Here is a 25,063-nt window from a genome sequence, read left to right as displayed (position 1 = left end):
GGGAAGTCTGTTTTTTCTGAGGAAGTTTGCAGCAGCAAGGCCAACCATCCATTTTTTCTACTTAACCCTTTAAAGTGTAATTCCGGCGAAAATTGAACCCGGGGTCTTTTTCGGCATGAAAAGCCATAAAATAAGCCCTCCAGACATTTTACTTTCGTTGGTAATCGAGTATAGAGCTTGCCCAAAGTTGCCCGGAGCAATTTAACATTCCATGTTATTGACTAGGGGCCAACAAATTTAAAACAGCCAAGTATCAAGAATTGAGATTTTTAAGTTAAATTTGTTGGTACCTCTATTATATTATTTACGGTAGCCGGTAATTTACTTGTGTGGACTTCCTGGAAACGTGGACATAAGGCACAGACTTGGAAAACAGAATTTTTCTAAGATACTCCCGGTAAGCTAACTAAGTTGTTGATGCTAATGTTGTTTTTGGCGGCCTGTTTTGATTTTAGTTTTAGTCTAGTCTTTACGTCAAGCTGTCATTTTAGTTTTTATTAGTTTTAGTCACGTTCATACTCTTTTCAGTCTAGTCAAGTTTCAGTCGACTAAAAGTCTGAGCATTTTAGTCTTATTTTAGTCAGAATTATCCATGACTATTTTAGTCTGGTTTTAGTTAAAGCAAATTGTATTAGTCACTTTTTTGTAACGCAATTCTATTTAACTCAGTCAATATAGTATAAGTAGGCTACCTACCTAGTAGTATTGACCAAACCAACATCTTATTTTTGCCAAACCCATTTTACAATTCAAACAAGGTAATCTTATTATAATATTATTGTTAACTTATAGACTCAAGAATACACCCATTCCAGACAGGAAGACACTCTGTTATAAATTTACAATGTATTTATTTTACCAACGAACCGTCCACATTAGAACGGCGAATTCCGTAACTGAAAAGGATACTTTTCAAAAAAGAACGCTGTGGTGGATCAATATGAAAACGCTGGGTTCGCGTTGTAGTGTGGTCAGGGTAGATGGAGGCTTTCAGATACGATGGCGTTTGGTTGCCATGACACTGCCATGACGCTGCCACAAGCTTGTGCTCATCAAAATAAAAATGGAAGGCGAAATGGAAATGATGATTTCTTTGTGCAATGTACTATGTGTCTTCAGCTACAAGTTGTACGTTTTTATATTTACCCGGATTAGTGTGGACAGGTCCTTAAGTTTTCATTAACGCTACCACCTCAGCTGCGTCTTGTGAATCTAAATACTGCCGCGACGAGCAGGTTTTTGGTCAACGAAAGTTTTGGTCAACGAAAATGAAGAGACATTTTCGCAGAGTATTATTTCGTAAAACACATTTAGTCTCGTTTTTATTCGTCAACAATATTGCATTATGTATTTAGTTATAGTTATTGTCAGATGACCAGCATTTACGTTGCGTCTCGTCTCGTCTCGTTTTCCTCACGTGATAAAGGGTGGTTGACGACGATATTTAGTCATAATTTTCGTTGACGAAAGCAACACTAGTTGATGGTTCGTTTTATGTGCAGGGACACTAATCATTAGGGGTGTGACGATACACTCAGCTCACGAGACGAGACACGATATTGGGTTCACGAGACGAGACAAAATTTTAAGAAAACTACAATGACAAAATATATGACTGGACCCACAGACTTTTATTTAACCGAGTTGCACATGCATTTTGAAATGTTTTATTATAACTCTTTACATGCATGAAATTGAAACTAAAACTAAAATTTATAAAAGTTAAAGTAAAATAAATTAAATAATAAAACCAAATCAAAGTACCCAAAATGCTGCCAAACAAATTATTTAAAAGTGGTGGGGGCTTCTTCAACGGTAATACGGGTATTTTCCGACGTCATTCTGGCTGTCTTTAGCTGTGTTCGATATAGTGCACTATATCCGTGATGGGGAACCATTTCGAACACAGTTTATGGCTGCTTTCGCTGCTTCCCCTCCTTCTCCTCCTCTTCCTCGTCTTTTCCTTCTCCTTCTTGAGGTTCTGGCAGCCTAGACGTAGTAAAGGCGCGTTACTGCCCCCACAGGCCACAAATAGAATTTTGGATAGCTCACAAATCTCACGTGACATATTTTTAACGCGACGGGTAATATCGTTGAGTTTAATCTCGTGAGATCTCGTGGCACAAGATCTCATCACACCCCTACTAATCATGCTACTGCAAAGGTTTGGTTCTATTTTGGGCAATATTAGTGGTTAAAATTTTTTGGGCAAGCTCTATAATTGATTAACAACAAAAAAAAGTGTCTGGGGGCTTATTTGATGGATTTTCATGACGAAAAAGACAGAATTACACTTTAACTACGATACAGCCAGGTGCCAGGTGCAGCCTTACTAGCAAACATATGGACTGGCAAACATAAAATACCACTGAATTTCAATGAATTGAGGAAAGACTTTTTGCCAGGAACAACAGTAATGGGAGATGCCACTCATGTACCTCTGACATTCACCAATGGTCAATGACAGCAGGCTAAGTATTAGGTATTTAGCACTAGGCTACACTAGAGCTACCAGTCTATTGAACTACGGGTGGTCAAATGGGTTTTCTAGACTGGTGGGTGGTTTAAGCTGGAGGCCCAATATATTCTTTCATATGGCTCTTACAGGGCCCACAATCTGTAGTGGTGCCCCTGGCTCTACATGAGCATTAAAAGCATATCTTGTGGAGCTCGTCTCCAGGCTTCTCTCTTTAGGCCAGTGGATCGTTAATCTAGGACAGATGCTTCTGATGTCCTCAATTAGTTCAGAGTAAAGTTCTCCTTGATGTTTGTTCTGTTCCAGAGGGCTGAGGAGAACGCACACGCTTTTCTAGACAAGGAGCTGAAGAAGCTCTGGAGGGATCTCTTCTCAGATTACCCACAATGCTCAGAGAGTCAGAGGGAGGAGGAGGAGGAGGAGGAGGAGGTGGATGGTAAGAACGAGGAGCAGAGGAGGCGCGCCATAGAGGGAGTGGTGGACATCACAAAGCTCTGCCTGATGGAGATGAACCAGGAGGAACTGGCCGACTCACTGTGGAGTGGTAAGATACTCTTATTTTGAAAATACAGAATACTCCTATTGAAAGCAGATTCGATTTATTTATTAATTTTTAAAGAAAATAAACTGTTATAACACTGATAAAATACTTTTATTTTGAAGAGCATTGTCGGTCTATCAGGTAAAATGGTTTGATCAAGATAAGTAAGGTTATTGTTGGGGTATCAGGTTAAATGGTTTGATCCAGATATGTGAGGTTATTATGGGGGTATCAGTTTAAATGGTTTGATCCAGATATGTGAGGTTATTATGGGGGTATCAGGTTAAATGGCTTGATCCAGATATGTAGTGTTATTGTGGGGGCATCAGGTTATATGGTTTGATCCAGAAATGTAGGGTTATTGTGGGGGTATCAGCAGATCAACAGCAGAATAACTGAGTGGAAGAGATGCACCACTTTCTTGTTATATCAGGATAGCAAGTCACTTTTCACTAATACTCAACAACGATAACACTACTAAGCAAGTTCTAAGATTCACATAAAGTAACGGTTACAATACTTCTGTCATTACGCTGTCATATTGCTTGGAAATATGTATAGTATGTTTCTTCTGATTTGTGATTTAGGAGCTCTTTCTGTCCAGTGCCAGCATAAACTCAAGTCTCATCTGAAGAAGAAGTTCCAGTGTGTGTTTGAGGGAATCGCTAGAGCAGGACAGCCATCACGTCTGAATGACTTCTACACAGAGCTCTTCATCACAGAAAGAGGCAGGGGAGAGGTCAACAGAGAACATGAGGTCAGACTGATTGAGAAGACTTCCAGGAAGCCAGCCAATGAAGAAACACCAATCAGATGTGAAGACATCTTTAAGCCCTTACCTGGGCAAGATAAACCAATCAGAACAATAATGACAACCGGAGTGGCCGGCATTGGTAAAACAGTCTTAACACACAAGTTCACTCTAGACTGGGCTGAGGGCAAAGCCAACCACGAAATACACTTCACATTTCTCCTCACTTTCAGAGAGCTGAATTTACTGAAAGGGAAAGAGTTTAGCTTAGTGGAACTTCTGCATCAGTTTTCTGTTGAAACAAAAGAATCAGGAATCTACAGATACGACCATGACCAAGTAGTCTTCATCTTGGATGGTCTGGATGAGTGTCGACTTCCTTTGGACTTCCAGAACAACCCCATCTGGACTGATATCACAGAGCCGACATCATTGGACGTGCTTCTGACAAACATAATCAGGGGGGTCCTGCTTCCCTCTGCGCGCATCTGGATAACCACACGCCCTGCGGCAGCCAATCAGATCCCTGCACAGTGTGTTGACATGGTCACAGAGGTGAGAGGGTTCAATGACCCACAGAAGGAGGAGTACTTCAGGAAGAGATTCAGAGAGGGGACACTGGCCAGCAAAATCATCTCTCACGTCAAGAAATCTCGAAGCCTCCACATCATGTGTCACATTCCAGTCTTCTGTTGGATCACTGCTACAGTTCTGGAGGACTTCTTCAAAACAACCCAGAGAGGAGAAGAGGTGCCCAAGACCGTGACTCAGATGTACAGCCACTTCCTGAGGGTTCAGTCCATACAGGGGGACAGGAAGTATCATGGGAGAGCTGAAACTGATCCACATTGGAGTTCGGAGAGCAGGGAGATAGTTTTTTCTCTTGGGAAACTGGCTTTTAACCAGCTGGAGAAAGGCAACCTGATCTTCTACGAGGCAGACTTGGCAGAATGTGGCATCGATATCATAGCAGCCTCAGTGTACTCAGGAGTGTTCACCCAGATCTTTAAAGAGGAGTGTGGGCTGTACCAGGATAGGGTGTTCTGCTTTGTCCATCTGAGCATCCAGGAGTTTCTGGCTGCCCTTTATGTCTTTCTGTCCTACATTAACACCGGTGTGAATCTGCTCTCAGAAGAACAACCAACCTCCAGGGAAGATGAACTCCTCCTCCTCTACCAGAGTGCTGTGGACAAGGCCGTACAGAGTGAGAACGGACACCTGGATTTGTTCCTCCGCTTCCTCCTGGGCCTCTCTCTAGAGACCAATCAGATGCTCCTACAAGGTCTGCTGGGACCAAGAGGAAATACATTACTGGGCAATCTCACTAAAAACTTTCTGCCGGGACAGACAGGAAAAAGGCCACGGAGCAATACCCAAATAGTCCATTACATCAAGCAGAAGATAGGTGGAGATCTCTCTCAAGAGAGAAGCATAAATCTGTTCCACTGTCTGAATGAGCTGAACGACCGTTCTCTAGTCGAGGAGATCCAACTGTACCTGAAATCAGGAAGTATCTCCAGAGAATCTCTCTCCTCTGCTCAGTGGTCAGCTCTGGTCTTCATCTTACTTTCATCAGAAGAGGAGCTTGACGTGTTTTACCTGAAGAAATACTCTGCTTCTGAGGAGGGTCTTCTGGGGCTGCTGCCAGTGATCAAAGCCTCCAAAACATCTCTGTAGGTTCACTAATAACATGTTTTACAATATGCACAACACAATATACATAATACTAGAATATAAAAGTCAAAATACTATACAAAACGTATTTGTAGGCACACTTATAACATGTTATACGATACACCCAAAACATTGTACACATACATTAAGATACATTTGTCATAACTACAAAACAACTGTTATTAGGGGTCCTAAGAAATCCATTGGAACCCTATTGTAATCATTAGTATTTTCCTGACAAAATCGGCCATATCTCAAAAACTGGATGGGCCAGAAGGTGGAGCTTTAACAAGCCTTTGAAGTGCATCATACAAAACAGGCTACCAATTCCACTAGGAAGGTGCAATATGGATGAAACTTGTTATGCACCATTTGTCATGATGAACATGTCAGGGTGTGGGTGTTTCCCTGTGTTTCCCTCCTGTGTTGATTACTGTTCCCTCCCCTAATGTGTCTCAGCTGTTCCTCGTTGTGTTTGTTATTTAAGCCCTCGTCTTTCCTTTGTTCCTGGTGCTGTCATTGTGGTTTGCTGTGGTTTGCTGTGGTTGTCTGTGGTTGTTCGTCCTGTGTGTTCCCTGGTCCCTGTTGTCTCCTGAGTTCCCTGATTCCTGTGCCTTAGCCTTTAGGCGTGAATAAAGTGCAGTTTTCCTGAAACCGTCTGCGTCTGGGTCCTACCTGCCTGCCTGAACCCGCAACCCCCTTAACAGAATGACAGCACCAAGTTTGGACCCAGCGGACGCTCTGTTTTTCCGTGAGTTGGAGGATTTGTTGGTGACGATTATCCTAGCTATGGATGGCTGGGAGAACATTCCCAGCAGGAAGGAGCAGGAGGCTGTGTTGGGGCGTATGTGCAGGGCTGTTGCGTCAAGGCCAGAGTTGGAGGACGCCTTACCCGAGTGGGCAGTCGAGCTGCTCAACCCCACAACCTTTTGGCCGGAGAGCTACATGCCACTGCCACCGGACTTTGGTGACCGGCCTAAGCCTCCACGCTCCTGCTCTCAGCCTCTGATCCCCAGCTACCTGCCTCTGCCCCCGGTTCCCCGCTACCAGCCTCTGCCCCCGGTTCCCAGCTACCAGCCTCCTTCCTTACGGACAATCAGAGTGGGGGTGGTGAGTTTGGGGTACCACCCGGTTCCTCCTGGCACTCCAGCTCCCGCACTGACTCTGGTCCCTGAACCCTGTCCGGTTCCTGAGCCCACTCCTCTCCTGCCGGAGGGGGCCCGCCCTCCGCTCCTGCCTGTGGGGTCCCGCCTTCCAGAGGGGGTCCGCCCTCTACCTCGCCTTCCTCCAGAGGGGACCAGCCCTCTGCCTTGCCTTCCTGAGGGGTCCCGCCTTCCAGAGGGGGTCCGCCCTCTACCTGGCCTTCCTCCAGAGGGGACCCGCCCTCTACCTGGCCTGCCTCCTGAGGGGACCCGCCCTCTACCTGGCCTCCCTCTTGAGGGGACCCGCCGGCCTCCTGAAGGGTTCCGCCTTCACCACTGCCGGCCTTCTGAGGGGGTTCTGTGCCACTGCAGGTCTCCTGAGGGACTGAGCCCTCATCGTCCTTGCCGCCGGCCTCCTGAAGGGTTCCGCCTTCACTCTGCCTCTGCTTGCCCCCCAGGCCGTCCGCCTGAGGCTCCCTGCCATGCCCTGGGGCAGTTTTCTGGCCGCCCGCCTGACGTCCCTCGGCTCTGCCGCAGTCCATTTTTTTTTTGATTCCCCCCTCCTGGCGCCCCTCCACCCACCCGTTTTGGGTTTGACTTTCTTTGTTTTTTGCTTGTCGTGGGTCGCCTGGGAGTCGACCCTTAAGGGGGGGGTACTGTCAGGGTGTGGGTGTTTCCCTGTGTTTCCCTCCTGTGTTGATTACTGTTCCCTCCCCTAATGTGTCTCAGCTGTTCCTCGTTGTGTTTGTTATTTAAGCCCTCGTCTTTCCTTTGTTCCTGGTGCTGTCATTGTGGTTTGCTGTGGTTTGCTGTGGTTGTCTGTGGTTGTTCGTCCTGTGTGTTCCCTGGTCCCTGTTGTCTCCTGAGTTCCCTGATTCCTGTGCCTTAGCCTTTAGGCGTGAATAAAGTGCCGTTTTCCTGAAACCGTCTGCGTCTGGGTCCTACCTGCCTGCCTGCACCCGCAACCCCCTTAACAGAACAACTTTCACACACAACCCATACAGTCAGACAATTTGGATATAGTGCAGTGACCCCAACTTTACCAAACACCTAATATATAACTAACATTTAAAGATGTAATGTATAATAATCATTTGTTAAACTATCAGAAAAGTCTAATAAAACATTTAATCACGGTTCCTAACATGTTCTGTTTTTTTGGTGTGCAAAGGCTTAATGGCTGTATGCTGTCAGAGAGATGCTGTGAAGCTCTGGCCTCAGTTCTCAGCTCCAACTCCTCTAATCTGAGAGAGCTGGACCTGAGTACCAATGATCTGCAGGATTCAGGAGTGAAGCTGCTCTCTGCTGGACTGGAGAGTCCACACTGTACTTTGGAAACTCTCAGGTCAGTTTTTCTCAGAGTGCAACAGTTACACCACAAGGTTCCGTTTCATAAGACTTTACCTACTGCCCCCTGGTTTGAGAATCACCCCTAAATTACGTCAAACTATTTCAGCTAATAACTCAGTATCTTTGATGACCATATGTATCAGAGTGGTACAATTGGATATATTACACCTTGTTTATGTGGGATGCGAAAATGAAAAGTTGAAATTTATCCCAAATTGGCCATTGCAACATTGTATCCCCTTGACAGTGGTAGTTAAGATATGAAGTCTCCGTTTTTGAATCCATCTAAGGTTATGGGTTTGAATAAACTAAATGTATGATTTTCATAGGAAGAACTCAACAATTTCTAGTTTTTGCCATGACTGTATAAGGTCTTTGTTGTCATTGTATACATATATTCTTGAAATATATTTTATCATCAGAATTTCAATTGAAAACATAAAATACAGAACAAGGTTAAACAATTTAAGATGAAGAAATACAGAACAATATGTAGAAGTACAGAGCAACATATTACGATTGAATATATAGAGATGCAGAACATAAAACGATTGAATATGTAGAGATATAGAACATGAAGCGATTGAATAGGAATACAGAACAACATAAAACGATTGAATGTGTAGGAATACAGCGCAACGTAAACAATTGAATATGTAGGAATACAGAACATAAAACAATTGAATATGTAGGAAAACAGAGCAACATAAAACGATTGAATATGTAGAGATGCAGAACCTCTGGGGGTTTCATAGTCGTCCTTTATTTTGAAGCCCGGTAAAAGTGTCTGAAGATGGGAAGGGCAAGTGCCCTTGGTGTTTTAAGCCTTTTTAAATGTGCTTACGCAATATGATGGAGGGTTGAATTATGGTATCAATACTCCCGACGATATTATGAATCTCAAACGACTGCGTTGGGTTCTCCGACGTCTCTGGTTCTTCCAAGTCCACATCAATCTAAAGTAGACTGAACCGCTCGCTGCCCGCTGCCGGGCGGTGGTGCTTTGCGGCGGTTGTGCGTCGCGGCATTGGGCGGCGGGCAGCATGTCGCAGTTCATGTACTTCAGGGAGTCAAAGCCAAAATTCCTTTCCCCCCAATTCCTTCTCAACAATGGCTAAGATAACTTCCACTACCTGCGCCATAACACCAACAGCAGAACGGTTATCCAAATAATAAAGAAGTGTACAACAATTGCGTTACATTGTGTGTAATCACACACACACACACACACGTGGCGCTCGCACAGTCGTAGCTCATTGTCTCATTGGCGGGCAAAATTCTCTGGACGGGCAAGGCAGAGAAATGGAGGTCACTTCGCCCCTTATGATGACATAATCCATCTTCCACTCTCCCGCTCTCTTAATGTGTTGCCTATTGTTGTGGTGCTGTTTATTTTTTCCCTTTTGTTTGAGTGTCTGTACTGTCTGTATGTATTCCTTTCTTATTTGTAAAGCGTCTTTGAGTATTTAGAAAAGCGCTATAAAAAACGGATCAATTATTATTATTATTATTATATTGGGCCACATTCCAAATGAACGCGCCTGAGCTTCCATTTTTTCAAACACGAGCAGGATACCTAGTGCTCGTTTGACACCGAACGCAAGTTTTAGCCACTGGGGGACGATAGGCAGGCTAGGGGAACTCATATTAATGTTAGAAAACCTCATAAAGTGAGATTTTCATGCCATGGGACCTTTAAAGAAGGAAGCCTAGAGATTGATAGAGATAGTTGAGGGCTCCGCAGTCCTCTGCTTTGTTAGGTCTGACTCTGTTTACACGGAGTTCAGGATCCCTACAAGACCATCAGGCAACTGCTGAAGGAAGTTTAATGTTCACAATCATCTCCTTGAGCTCACTTCCCTGATCCCTGATAGCAGCGAGAAGAGCTGAGGCGCTAGCATCACTGGACGTCCTCCCCTCCAGTGTGGCCCCATGGCGGCCCTGTGCTGTTCGTTAGCCACAACATGTTTCTCCTGTGAGCTAGTTCGATCTTTTAAGCACTTTTAATCTCCGTTCCTAACATATTCTGTTTATTGTGTTTGAAGGCTGAATGGCTGTGGTCTGTCAGAGGAATGCTGTAAAGCTCTGGCCTCAGTTCTCAGCTCCAGCTCCTCTAGTCTGAGGGAGCTGGACCTGAGTACCAATGATCTTCAGGATTCAGGAGTGAAGCTGCTCTCTGCTGGACTGGGGAGTCCACACTGTACACTGGAAACTCTCAGGTCAGTTTTACTCAATGTGCAAACAGTTATACCACAAGGTTCGATATCAGAAGACTTTTAAAACAACTACCGCCCCCTGGTTTAAGAAAGACTCCTAAATGACGTCAAACTATATCAGCGAATAACTCAGTACCTTTGATGACCACATTTATTTGAGTGGTACCATTAGACATATTACACCTTGTTGTTTGTGTGGTATGCAAAAATGCAAAAGTTGAAAAGTAATCCCAAAACTTGTGCCCCATACCTTGCACGACCCCGAGAGTTGCCATTATTTGCACACCACACACGAAACACACACCATATCCCCCACACCCACCCTTGGTGGCGGTGCCGTTTCCCCCGGGCCTCCCAGGATCCTTTGTGGCACCCGGAACACGACGACCATGGCCGTGATCACCACAATATATCATTTTCATAGGAACAACTCAACAATCATGACGATATAAGGTCTTGGTTATGTTATGATATTTTATATATACTTTTTTAATTATTTTATCTTCAGAATTTCAATTTGGAAACACAGAAAAATATGTAGAAATACTAACAACCTAATTGAATGTGGAAAGACAGAACAAAAATAGTTATATTATAAAAAACGTATCTGTAGGCACACTTATAACATGTTTTACAATACACACAACACAATATACATACTACGATAAAGGTTATATTACGGTAAATGTTTCAGAAATACAGAACAAATGTTACTAGTATTGTTGTTTGTATCAACATCTTACACGGTTCCTAAGATGTTCCTGTTTATTTTATGTGAAGGCTGAATGGCTGTCAGCTGTCAGAGAGATGCTGTGAAGCTCTGGCCTCAGCTCTCAGCTCCAACTCCTCTAGTCTGAAAGAGCTGGACCTGAGTACCAATGATCTGCAGGATTCAGGAGTGAAGCTGCTCTCTGCTGGACTGGGGAGTCCACACTGTACACTGGAAACTCTCAGGTCAGAGTTAGGGTTAAATGTGTCTTTGGGTTTGTTTAATATGTAGGGAGGATCCAGGACTAGGTGGGCTGTGATCTAAAAGAACAGACGACACACCCCGACAGATTCAGCATCATTACTCATCTGTAACTTGGGGTCACCGTTTAAGTTCACTACAGATGGGAGGCTGAGAGGCCAGAGGAGGAACAGAACTTTAGAGGAAGAGGATTTCAGGAAGATTTAAAAAGTGTGTGTGTGTGTGTGTGTGTGTGTGTGTGTGTGTGTGTGTGTGTGTGTGTGTGTGTGTGTGTGTGTGTGTGTGTGTGTGTGTGTGTGTGTGTGTGTGTGTGTGTGTGTAGGTTGTCTGGCTGCCTGATCACACAGGAAGGCTGTGCTTCTCTGGCTTCAGCTCTGAGCTCCAACCCCTCCCATCTGACAGAGCTGGACCTGAGCTACAATCACCCAGGAGACTCAGGAGCTACGCTGCTCTCTGCTGGACTGGAGGATCCACAATGGAGACTGGACACTCTCAGGTATGGAGAGGACAGCTCACCACTTAGGGACAATGTCTCCTACAAGGATCAACCCGCTACTAGATTAAGTGGTTTGAAGAGGCAGCTGTAACTTATGTTATGTAGAAAGTGATGAGACAGCGGATGATGAAGGTGAATGTTTCAACATGCTGCTCTCACTTTGTTTCCCCCCCAGTGTGGAGCACAGTGGAGTGTGGAGACTGAAACCAGCTCTAAAGAAGTGTAAGTGTCTGTTTGATTCATCACAACATACACTAACTATTGAGATGGAATGTCCATCCACACAGCAGGAGGTGACGTCTGTTCATTTAGATCTTTCTGGGAATGAAGATGACGGTTGACATCATGTATGTTACGTATGCGAAAATGTACACGATCACAATCACAATTAATCCTACATGTATCAAATCCATGGTATCCAGGTATTATGTGTGTATTGTATGTTCTATTAGAATACATAGTGTTATTATTGTTATGATTATTATTATGATTTTCATACATTATCATTGTTATTATGATGATTACTTTTATTTTTTATATTGTTATAATTAGGTCTATTAAAAATAATACGTTATACGTAACCGTTTATACATTTTCTGGAGGAAATGCATTTTCTAGTTTAATGTATTACTATCAATAGAACATTAGACATAACACTAATAATCAGGATACTATTGATCATAATTATATGTGTATAATATATTCAAAAAACGAATGAATAATGAATAATACTATTATCTTGTTGCTATTGTAATTATTATTTTTACAATTATTATAATTATTTTTAACATTAGACATAGCACATCGTGTTCATAATAACATGTTTATAGTGAAACATGTATTTCATCTACGGTTTCAGCTAGAATACCATTATTATCTTTATGGTTGAAGCTGTTAGTTATAATAATAATAATGATAATAATAATAATGATTATGATGATTAATTTATAATAATGGTTTAGCAGCCTAATCATGTCTGTTTCTTCCGTCAGATGCCTGTGAACTCACACTGGACCCAAACACAGCCAACAAACGACTCTCTCTGTCTGAGGACAACAGAAAGGTGACGCATGTTGAAGAGACCCAGTCGTATCCGGATCACCCAGAGAGGTTTGACATCTGTGAGCAGGTGTTGTGTAGAGAGGGTCTGACTGGCCGCTGTTACTGGGAGGTAGAATGGGAAGTAGATGTTCGTATGGGAGTGACATACAGAGGGATCTCAAGGGGAACAGCGGGTAATGACAGCGGGCTTGGATGGAACAACAAGTCCTGGGTTCTTCTTTGTCATGATGGTCGTTACGATGCCCTTCACGACGAGAGTCTCAGAGCCATACGTCTCCCCTCGGCTGGCTCTAACAGAGTAGGAGTGTATCTGGACCGGCCTGCTGGCACTCTTTCCTTCTACAGAGTGTCCCCAGGTGGAGGAGGGTCCTTCGACACACTGACACACATCCACACCTTCCAGTCCACCTTCACCCAGGAGGACCTCCTCCCTGGGTTTAAGTTACGTAAGCTTGGTTCCTCAATGTCTCTATGTCCATTGTAGACACACACACACACACACACACAGACCCATAGAAACACATACCAGTACAGTCATAATCACTCCCAAACCAACAAACACATATGTACATAGATATTAAGACACACCGTTCATGAATCTATATACACACACACAGACGTATGTACAGACATAATCGCACACACACACACACGTGTACACAGACTTGTGTACACAGTAATGCACACGCACGCAAACACACAGACAAACACACACACACACACACACAAAACGGTCATGAATCTATAAACACACACGCACACACACAAATCATTCATGGATCTAAACCCACAGCAGGTCAGTGTTCCGGTGGTAAGCAGCAGGTAACATCAGTGTCTCTCGTGGTTAATCTCTCAGCCCTCTCTGTGTTCAGCTGGGTTACTGAGCGTCAGATTAGAGGGGGCCGCTTGGGTCTGGGGGGTCCTCACAGTCCTGACGTTGTTGAGGACCAGCTGTTGGGGGGACGTTTGAATACCTGTGGACCCATGGACGTACCTGTAGTGCGTCGGGTTGTTGAGCAGCAGCTGTGTGTGCTCTGGGGGTCAACCCGTTTAGTGGAAGTACAACACTTTGTGATTGATTTAAATAATCCACTGTACTTCAAATGATTCATTTTATTGGGCTTCTGAAAGGTTCAGCATACGTACATGAAAGGAATTTTAAGATCTTCCATCGGGTTAAGCAGGTTGTACAAAGATTTGCTTTCTAACGTAAAAATGTGTTTTAAATGTTGATTGATGGTTACATAATTTCTTTACTATAATATTTTATATATTTTCAACATCGTTATAAAGGAATTTGATATGTTTTTATTTTGCCTTGCCTGACATGGAACGTGATTTAAAGCAGATTTAACAACATAATACTAAATTATGTTAAGGTTTCTATGGGTAAGGGTAAAGATGTTCATGTTGTGAAAGACTTCAAACTGAAGATCTTTGTGTTCTGTTGGGAGTAAACATGTTCAGTTATTAAAGATACCTGTTTAGGATTTATAATTGTTCATAAAGCATAATGTTAATAAACAACTCAGTGGATCAACTGAACGTTCTCGTATGTTCAGATGATTCTTCCCGTTAGTTCAGTTGAAATCCTTCAAAGTCTTCTGGAGACGTTTCCTCCAACCCAACAGTGGAGTCTCCATTCACCCCTTCATCAGTGTTTGGAAAGGATATAACCACACTCGCACACATACATAACAGTGGAGTCTGACTTTTTTTAACCACACACACATACACAAAAACTATAAGTAATCTGGTGAACAATATACACCCACACTCACATACACACATAAACATACGCACACACACATTAGAGTTACAATTATGTTTATTTATTTAATCTAGAAATCTCTGTGACATTCCTTCCTTCATGAAACATTGATAATATAACTGGCATCAGAGTTAGTGAGAAGCTTCTACTGCTAACCCTCCAACGCGTTTCAGGACATGGGTTTAACTTATCTAAATCACACACAGTTCAAGTTATGTGACGGCGCACCATCAGTGACGGATTCAACACCAGTAAAACACCAGTGAGACGTTCTGTTATTCTTCTGCTACAAGCAGAAAGGATTGAGGCCTCCTCAGTGCTCCCCAAGAGGTGAGATCTCTTGGGTCCATTCCCCTAGAGGTGAGGTCTCTGGGGTAAAAAAAAAGCTGCTACTTAAGAAGTTAAATTACTTAATTTTTTCTTCTTAAGAATGCTTTGTGAATCCGGGCCCTGGGCTCCAGTCCGCCTGAATCCAACATGCCCCTACCAGCGACCTCAGCGGGTCTGAGGAGGCTCCTTAAGAGGTGTGTTCATTTGCCAGTCAATATGTTTGCCAGTAAGGCTGCGCTGGCTCCAACCACTAGGGGTCAGTATTCACACACCTACCCTGTCTGAATCGTGGTTGTCGTAGTATCAGGGATCTCGTAATTATGGCATAAAGATTGCATAATTATAAGAGAATATTTCATAATTACGAGATCTTTGTCATAGATACGAGATAATTATCTCATAATTACGAGACTTTTATCTTTCTCATAATTACGAGATAATTATCTCATAATTACGAGATCTTTATTCATAATTACGAGATAGCTAACTCACAATAACGAGAAAGTATATCATAATGATAAGATAGTATCTCATAATAACGAGATAACTTTCTCATAATTATGAGATAAGTATCTTAACTGATAGTAGTCGCTACAAGGTAGTAGGGTAATGATGGATGCTGCTATCTGCAATTTGTATATGCTACAGGTGAACCTCCTAAGATGGCGCATGGTTGTTAACCATAATAGCACACTATAATAGCCCCGAGACCTTTGGTCGTCTCGTCTCGGCTATTAAGGTGTGCTCCTTCTGGCTAAATGCATATCTCCCCCTACTGGTTAGGACTGTGAACGTGCATCAATTGGCAAATTTGCATGCAAATTAACGCAATTACGAGATGGATATCTCGTAATTATGAGATAATGTCTTGTAATTATGAAGTTCTATCTCGTTATTATGAGATACTATCTCGTTATTGTGACACAGTTGTCTCGTGAAATATTTTTTGTACTCCGTAGCAAGTGTTAAATACTTTTTTCGAAGTCTGTGCCTTACCGGTAGGTCCATGTTTCCAGGAAGTCCACACAAGTCGATTACAGAGGGGCCAACTAATTTTACTTAAAAATCTCCCCTCTTGATACTTGGCTGTTTTAAATTTGTTGGCGCCTCTATTATTTTATTTACAGTAGCCGGTAATTGACTTGTGTGGACTTCCTGGAAACATGGACCTACCGGTAAGGCACAGACGTGAAAAACATTGCCGAATGTCACTTCTGAGTCAAATCACTCCATAATCTCTTTAAAATTCCTTATTCCTTATTCCAATTCCATGGTAACGTCTCTGCCACCAGTCTGTGAGTGTAATTTGTAGACGGTCCCTAAAACAGGTAGCAGCCAGAAGTAGATGACGTTGTTGCACAGACATTGATAGCAACAACATGTCTTTGAGATTTTTTGCGATACGGTGTCCTAAACTGTACTCAACATACTAAGCCCGTAATGTATTGCACTTGTGTTGATGATTCCGATTGGGTGGTAAACCGAATTCCGGCGGATATCAAACCGGAGGCTAATATTGCACCTGTTGAGGCAGCATGCTCCGGTAGAGCAAGAGAAAGATATGCCTTTGATTTTGTTTAATTTTAATATGCCTTTCATCAACAGTGGTTTGGGGTTCTATAACAACAATTAAAGTGTTTAACTACTGGTGAACGACGTTGCAGATAATATATGGTACAAGCAGGGCCGGCGATCGGCATAGGCGAGCTAGGCGACCGCCTAGGGCGACAAATGCGTTGGGGGCGCCCTCTGGTGGCGCCCTTAATTAAAAAATATGTCAATTAAAATATACGACGCGAACGGAGAAGCGAGGGGGCGCGGGAGTAATTGTCAGGGCGGCCCGAAACCGTCAGCGTAGCACCCCCCCGGCTCGCAAAACCTGTCCAGGGCGCAAGTTGATTTCGAGTCGCCTAGGGCTCCAAAACGGCCAGCGCCGGCCCTGGGTACAAGTTTGTGTTGATTACATGGAAAAGGGAATGACCAGTTACAACTTTTATGGTAAGAGCCTGGTAAAACCATGGAAACAAACAAGGCTTCCTTTTACACTAGAGTTTCAGCTTACTTAGTGGGTAAATTGTCATGTTTTACTTAGTAAAGTCGCAGAACGTACATGGTACAAGTTTGTGTTGACTGCAGGGAAAAGGGAATGATGTATTACAAATTATATGGTAAGAACCTGGTAATACCATGGAAACAAACAAGGCTTCCTTTTACAGTACATTTTCAGCTTACTTACTGGGTAAATTGTTGTGTTTTACTAGGTAACGTCGCAGAACGTACATGGTACAAGTTTGTGTTGACTGCATGGACAATGGAATGTATCTATTATAAATTATATGGTAAGAAGCTGGTAAGAGCATGGAAACAAACGGCTTCGCACCCAGTATTTAAGAAGATGTACCATGACATTAGAGGAAAACTGTTACTGCAGAGGTTGTTACCAGGTAAGTAATTCCATAGTTTCTAAGGTAAATTGAATAAACCCTTTCTAAATGGGTGTAGCTATGAATAATAACTAAGAAAAAGTAATTTATTGGAAAGTACTATGCTAATTTCTAGATAGTACATCATTAAACTTGGGCTGTTACCAACATAAACCTTGGATAACTACAATTGTAACTTGAATTAATAGGTGTTTCTAAGAATTGGTTGCCTAATTTCCTAGGAAGTAGGCCTACACAATATCGGAGTTATTACCAACCTAAAACAGTTACAACTACACAGTACTTAGTTGAGTTGATGGGTAATAGTGGAGGTTTTACTTAGTACTTCGGCTGTAATTCCTCTGTATTTACCTTCTTATTACCAGTGGTAATTACACAGTAATACACTATGATGTACCATGTATTTACCGGGTAACTACCTCTGTATTTACCTTCTTATTACTAGTGGTAATTACCCAGTAATACACTATGATTTACCATGTATTTACCGGGTAAATACCTAGTAATTAGAGGACTGTAAAAGGAAGGGTTACCGAATAAGGGTACATTGGTAGCCTTTAAAATTGAAAAAATTGTCTCTGACTTTGCTTATATAATGTGTGTGTCTGTGTGTGTGTGTGTGGGTTTAACAAGATAAGAAGGAAGAAACACAAGATTAATCCAAGTCAACAAGCAAACAAAATCTGCTGTTGTGTATAAAACTCCATTACAACAACAAGTAAGAATTCTATTTAAATGATGATATTTTTACTGTAATGAATCATTGCAACAGTCTTTATATTTACTGTTGAATTGCTTTATTTTGTGGGACTACTGCGTGTTTTCTAAAAACCGGCCCCTATATCGTTTTAATCTAAACACCTGCATGCAAAGGGTGTAACAAGATAAGAAGAAAGGAGCACGAGAAGAATCCAACCCAACAACATGACTCATTGACGAGAAATGAAAGAAGAAAATAACCCTGTCTATTAAAGAATCAAACGACAGTACAAACATGCTTACTCTCGAAGCCGGTTCATAGTCCTCCGCAAAGAGCTGTACGTAGACACAGAGAGCCCTCTCCATGGCCGGAGAGCCTGTCGGAGACCCTCTCCGTAGCTTAAGTGCGCATCCAACGTTTTTTAACTATCCGTCGACGCAACGGAGACGGCAAGCGCTGTGATTGGTCCTCTAACAAAATCATTTCCCGAACCAAATCTCCGGTTTGAATTTGCACCTAATATATTTTGTACATCGTTTACTTTGCACATTAAGGACCAATAGAACACCATTTAAGATTTGAAAAGCTTTGGAAGTTTATTTACAACACTATTTGCATGGTTTGTAGTCAACACATAAGATCGATCGGGCGGCGAATTGCATTGCGTATCTGACATCCCGCCGGAGAACTTTGAATGCTTGAGGGGTCTCCGTAGTTACGGAGTCAGATTACGGATTAAGGAGTCGGAGTAGTACACGTTGGCCTCTACTCTGAGTATTCTGAGGACACCGTACTCAGTAGATCAGTTTTACCTGACTATCCAACATTCAATCTTCACATTTTCTTCTCTGTTCTCTTTTAAAGATTGGATGGGGAGGGCCCCATACATATCTTCACCTTGGGCCCCCAATTTGCTAAATCCGCCACTGTGTGCCTCCTTGCCTTGGCTACTTTCTGAATAGCTGCCTGTAAAGGGTTTAACAAGATAAGAAGGAAGAAACACAAGATGAATCCAAGTCAACAAGCCAACACAATATGCTGTTGTGTATAAAACTCAATTACAACAACAATTAAGAATTCAGTTTACCTAATTCACTATTTAAATTATGATATTTTTACTGTAATGAATCATTGCAACAGTCTTTATATTTACTGTTGAATTGTTTTATTTTGTGGGACTACTGCGTGTTTCTTAAAACCGGCCCCTATATCGTTTTAATCTAAACACCTGCATGCAAAGGGTGTAACAAGATAAGAAGAAAGGAGCACGAGAAGAATCCAACCCAACAACATGACTCATTGACGAGAAATGAAAGAAGAAAATAACCCTGTCTATTAAAGAATCAAACGACAGTACAAACATGCTTACTCTCGAGGCCGGTTCATAGTCCTCCGCAAAGAGCTGTACGTAGACACAGAGAGCCCTCTCCATGGCCGGAGAGCCTGTCGGAGACCCTCTCCGTAGCTTAAGTGCGCATCCAACGTTTTTTAACTATCCGTCGACGCAACGGAGACGGCAAGCGCTGTGATTGGTCCTCTAACAAAATCATTTCCCGAACCAAATCTCCGGTTTGAATTTGCACCTAATATATTTTGTACATCGTTTACTTTGCACATTAAGGACCAATAGAACACCATTTAAGATTTGAAAAGCTTTGGAAGTTTATTTACAACACTATTTGCATGGTTTGTAGTCAACATATAAGATTGATCGGGCGGCGAATTGCATTGCGTATCTGACATCCCGCCGGAGAACTTTGAATGCTTGAGGGGTCTCCGTAGTTACGGAGTCAGATTACGGATTAAGGAGTCGGAGTAGTACACGTTGGCCTCTACTCTGAGTTTTCTGAGGACACCGTACTCAGTAGATCAGTTTTACCTGCCTATCCAACATTCAATCTTCACATTTTCTTCTCTGTTCTCTTTTAAAGATTGGATGGGGAGGGCCCCATACATATCTTCACCTTGGGCCCCCAATTTGCTAAATCCGCCACTGTGTGCCTCCTTGCCTTGGCTACTTTCTGAATAGCTGCCTGTAAAGGGTTTAACAAGATAAGAAGGAAGAAACACAAGATTAATCCAAGTCAACAAGCCAACACAATCTGCTGTTGTATATAAAACTCAATTACAACAACAATTAAGAATTCAGTTTACCTAATTCACTATTTAAATAATGATATTTTTACTGTAATGAATCATTGCAACAGACTTTATATTTACTGTTGAATTGTTTTATTTTGTGGGACTACTGCGTGTTTCTAAAAACCGGCCCCTATATCGTTTTAATCTAAACACCTGCATGCAAAGGGTGTAACAAGATAAGAAGGAAGGAGCACGAGAAGAATCCAACCCAACAAGATGACTCATTGACGAGAAATGAAAGAAGAAAATAACCCTGTCTATTAAAGAATCAAACGACAGTATAAACATGCTTACTCTCGAGGCCGGTTCATAGTCCTCCGCAAAGAGCTGTACGTAGACACAGAGAGCCCTCTCCATGGCCGGAGAGCCTGTCGGAGACCCTCTCCGTAGCTTAAGTGCGCATCCAACGTTTTTTAACTATCCGTCGACGCAACGGAGACGGCAAGCGCTGTGATTGGTCCTCTAACAAAATCATTTCCCGAACCAAATCTCCGGTTTGAATTTGCACCTAATATATTTTGTACATCGTTTACTTTGCACATTAAGGACCAATAGAACACCATTTAAGATTTGAAAAGCTTTGGAAGTTTATTTACAACACTATTTGCATGGTTTGTAGTCAACATATAAGATTGATCGGGCGGCGAATTGCATTGCGTATCTGACATCCCGCCGGAGAACTTTGAATGCTAGAGGGGTCTCCGTAGTTACGGAGTCAGATTACGGATTAAGGAGTCGGAGTAGTACACGTTGGCCTCTACTCTGAGTATTCTGAGGACACCGTACTCAGTAGATCAGTTTTACCTGCCTATCCAACATTCAATCTTCACATTTTCTTCTCTGTTCTCTTTTAAAGATTGGATGGGGAGGGCCCCATACATATCTTCACCTTGGGCCCCCAATTTGCTAAATCCGCCACTGTGTGCCTCCTTGCCTTGGCTACTTTCTGAATAGCTGCCTGTAAAGGGTTTAACAAGATAAGAAGGAAGAAACACAAGATTAATCCAAGTCAACAAGCCAACACAATCTGCTGTTGTGTATAAAACTCAATTACAACAACAAGTATGAATTCAGTTTACCTAATTCACTATTTAAATGATGATATTTTTACTGTAATGTATCATTGCAACAGTCTTTATATTTACTGTTAAATTGCTTTATTTTGTGGGACTACTGCGTGTTTCTAAAAACCGGCCCCTATATCGTTTTAATCTAAACACCTGCATGCAAAGGGTGTAACAAGATAAGAAGGAAGGAGCACGAGAAGAATCCAACCCAACAAGATGACTCATTGACGAGAAATGAAAGAAGAAAATAACCCTGTCTATTAAAGAATCAAACGACAGTATAAACATGCTTACTCTCGAGGCCGGTTCATAGTCCTCCGCAAAGAGCTGTACGTAGACACAGAGAGCCCTCTCCATGGCCGGAGAGCCTGTCGGAGACCCTCTCCGTAGCTTAAGTGCGCATCCAACGTTTTTTAACTATCCGTCGACGCAACGGAGACGGCAAGCGCTGTGATTGGTCCTCTAACAAAATCATTTCCCGAACCAAATCTCCGGTTTGAATTTGCACCTAATATATTTTGTACATCGTTTACTTTGCACATTAAGGACCAATAGAACACCATTTAAGATTTGAAAAGCTTTGGAAGTTTATTTACAACACTATTTGCATGGTTTGTAGTCAACATATAAGATTGATCGGGCGGCGAATTGCATTGCGTATCTGACATCCCGCCGGAGAACTTTGAATGCTAGAGGGGTCTCCGTAGTTACGGAGTCAGATTACGGATTAAGGAGTCGGAGTAGTACACGTTGGCCTCTACTCTGAGTATTCTGAGGACACCGTACTCAGTAGATCAGTTTTACCTGCCTATCCAACATTCAATCTTCACATTTTCTTCTCTGTTCTCTTTTAAAGATTGGATGGGGAGGGCCCCATACATATCTTCACCTTGGGCCCCCAATTTGCTAAATCCGCCACTGTGTGCCTCCTTGCCTTGGCTACTTTCTGAATAGCTGCCTGTAAAGGGTTTAACAAGATAAGAAGGAAGAAACACAAGATTAATCCAAGTCAACAAGCCAACACAATCTGCTGTTGTGTATAAAACTCAATTACAACAACAAGTATGAATTCAGTTTACCTAATTCACTATTTAAATGATGATATTTTTACTGTAATGTATCATTGCAACAGTCTTTATATTTACTGTTAAATTGCTTTATTTTGTGGGACTACTGCGTGTTTCTAAAAACCGGCCCTTATATCGTTTTAATCTAAACACCTGCATGCAAAGGGTGTAACAAGATAAGAAGAAAGGTGCACAAGAAGAATCCAACCCAACAAGATGACTCATTGACGAGAAATGAAAGAAGATTATAACCCTGTCTATTAGAGAATCACACGACAGTCCAAACATGCTTACCCTCGAGGCCGGTTTATAGTCCTCCGCAAAGAGCTGTACGTAGACACAGAGAGCCCTCTCCGTAGCCGGAGAGTCTGTCGGAGACCCTCTCCGTAGCTTAAGTGCGCATCCAACATTGTTTACTTTGCACATTAAGGACCAATAGAACACCATTTAAGATTTGAAAAGCTTTGGAAGTTTATTTACAACACTATTTAAATGGTTTGTAGTCAACATATAAAATTGATGAGGCGGCGAATTGCATTGCTTATCTGACAACAAGCCAACACAATATGCGGTTGTGTATAAAACTCAATTACAACAACAAGTAAGAATTCAGTTTACCTAATTCACTATTTAAATGATGATATTTTTACTGTAATGAATCATTGCAACAGTCTTTATATTTACTGTTAAATTGCTTTATTTTGTGGGACTACTGCGTGTTTCTAAAAACCGGCCCTTATATCGTTTTAATCTAAACACCTGCATGCAAAGGGTGTAACAAGATAAGAAGAAAGGAGCACAAGAAGAATCCAACCCAACAAGATGAGACGAGAAATGAAAGAAGAAAATAACCCTGTCTATTAGAGAATCACACAACAGTACAAACATGCTTGGTCCTAATTTGTCCAGAAGGGTGGAGGGGTGTGCATTGCCACTGCCCTCACGATTTGATTCAATTACGATTCACCAGGTAACGATTCGATTCAATTCGATTCTACGATGCATTGCGATGCATCAAAATTCTACTGCACACAATAAGGCAAATCTTTTCACCTTCCACTCCCAAACCTACTGCAATTAAATGCCAGGCTTTGTCCTTTCTGACAAACAAACACCCGCTCAGTGTTTGTTTGCACATCAACAGCTATTTTTCAAAACCCTGCTACCGGGTCTTATCAAACAAAACGTGAGTTGAGTATCAACTAGCCTTGAATTAGCCTCAGAGATAATAACTTAACTTGGTGTGTGTGTGTGTGTGTGTGTGTGTGTGTGTGTGTGTGTGTGTGTGTGTGTGTGTGTGTGTGTGTGTGTGTGTGTGTGTGTGTGTGTGTGTGTGTGTGTGTGTGTGCAGGGCCGTCGTAAAGGGGTGAAAGGTGATGACGATTCTAGGGGGCCACAGCCCAGGGGGGGCCCACAAAAAAATAAATAAAAAATGAACTACCAGCCCATAGTACTAGCCCCCCCCCCGTCAAGCTCCTTCCACCGCCCCCCCCCCCCCCCCCCCCCCGTCAACAATTCAGCGCAGGGGGGCCCATCAGTACCTCTTGTATAGGGGCCCAGGATTTGGTGCAACGGCCCTGTGTGTGTGTGTGTGTGTGTGTGTGTGTGTGTGTGTGTGTGTGTGTTTGTGCACATGTGTGAGAACAGGTCAATCAGTCATTTTCTTTAGTTTATCCTTTTTAGTCTGTTTGGTTTGTGGTCTTTTATGTCTCTTAACTCAGTACAGTTCTCCTTGTCCTTTAAAGTAAAAGTGTTTACTCAGCTTTTTTTCTTCCAGTTGTATTTGATACTATGAGAGTCCCTGGATTTCACCACAGACGATACAAAGTGCAGCAGTACTTTATACCCAAATGCACTGTGACTCTACGGCAGTGGTATTCACTATTTTTTTCAGGAGAGCTGCACTGACAGGACTAAGTCAACCGGAGAGCCATTTTTTCCGCAAAGTATCAAAACCTATAAATCCAGTCATACATAAGTATGCATGCTTATTAATATGTCATCCCTGAAGCAGTGTTACCCACAGAGTTTTGTGAAACTTTGGAGGGAACCAAGTCCTTACGGGTCCGGGGGCTTGCTCCCCCGGAAGAAAATGTGGTACCTTTTAACCTAGAATGCATCAATCTGGTGCCCTTTGAGAGGAAAATTAAGACATTTCCCAGTCTCTGTCATCTTCCTCCCGATTTACGGTTGTTGGATTCTCAGAATCTTCATTTTCCTGGTTTGTGGAGCTTTGTATCTGTCCACCTGGTGCCTGACTTGTTCTGACTATAAATCTATACATTTTCAGCCCATTTCAGTCCATTTCAGGCCGTATCACAGTTAACTAGCATGAAATGTTGAAAGTAACCGCGCTCCCAAGCTAGCGTTGCCGTGGTAACGTGCTCATGAAGTGCCAGGTTATTGTATCCTCCAATTTAAATGTCCAATTTAGCGATATAAAACAAGATTTTTTTTTGTAAATGATTTGATATATTCCATATTCATGAGCATGCTTATGATAGACGGTATGCATAATATTTTTTTATTGACCTTGAGTCATTTTTTTCCCCACAGTAGCCCAATCCACCCAAGTCCACATTCTCTCTTGTTATGCAGGAAAACCACCAATCTGGCAAGTCAGTCAGTCAGTTTAGGGCCGAGCAAGTTTAAATATATTTTCTAGTCTAGGCTATATTTCAACCTTGAAATGCCGCTGTTGATTTATTTTTTAATTAATTGTTTATACAAGAGCAGCCGCATTAGTTTTTTAACAGGTTTTATGTTATGTATCTGCTTGTTTTGAAAGAATAATTAAATACCTGTATTCACTGCATGATCACATCACTGTGTATTTTTACTGCCATGCGAGCCGCAAATAGAGG

At 42.4% G+C, this 25,063-nt stretch overlaps 1 protein-coding gene across 3 annotated transcripts in view; it reads left to right on the top strand.

Annotated features, from left to right (window-relative positions):
- Positions 1–25,063, top strand: part of LOC132452668 (NACHT, LRR and PYD domains-containing protein 12-like) — a 61,785-nt gene that overhangs the window by 22,581 nt on the left and 14,141 nt on the right. For 2 of the 3 annotated variants that reach the window (XM_060045385.1, XM_060045386.1), the window contains 3 exons: positions 7,756–7,929; positions 9,980–10,153; positions 10,931–11,104. In XM_060045385.1, the coding sequence (XP_059901368.1) occupies positions 7,756–7,929; positions 9,980–10,153; positions 10,931–11,104 (522 nt within the window). Of the gene's footprint in view, positions 1–7,755; positions 7,930–9,979; positions 10,154–10,930; positions 11,105–11,442; positions 11,617–11,791; positions 11,839–12,608; positions 14,224–25,063 lie in introns of those variants that run through there. The other variant, XM_060045387.1, reaches the window with a different exon arrangement.

Source organism: Gadus macrocephalus, chromosome 23, assembly GCF_031168955.1.
Source record: "Gadus macrocephalus chromosome 23, ASM3116895v1".
Taxonomy (NCBI): domain Eukaryota; kingdom Metazoa; phylum Chordata; class Actinopteri; order Gadiformes; family Gadidae; genus Gadus; species Gadus macrocephalus.
The sequence above is the reverse complement of the archived record's forward strand: the minus strand, read 5'-3'. Positions and strand labels throughout refer to the sequence as shown.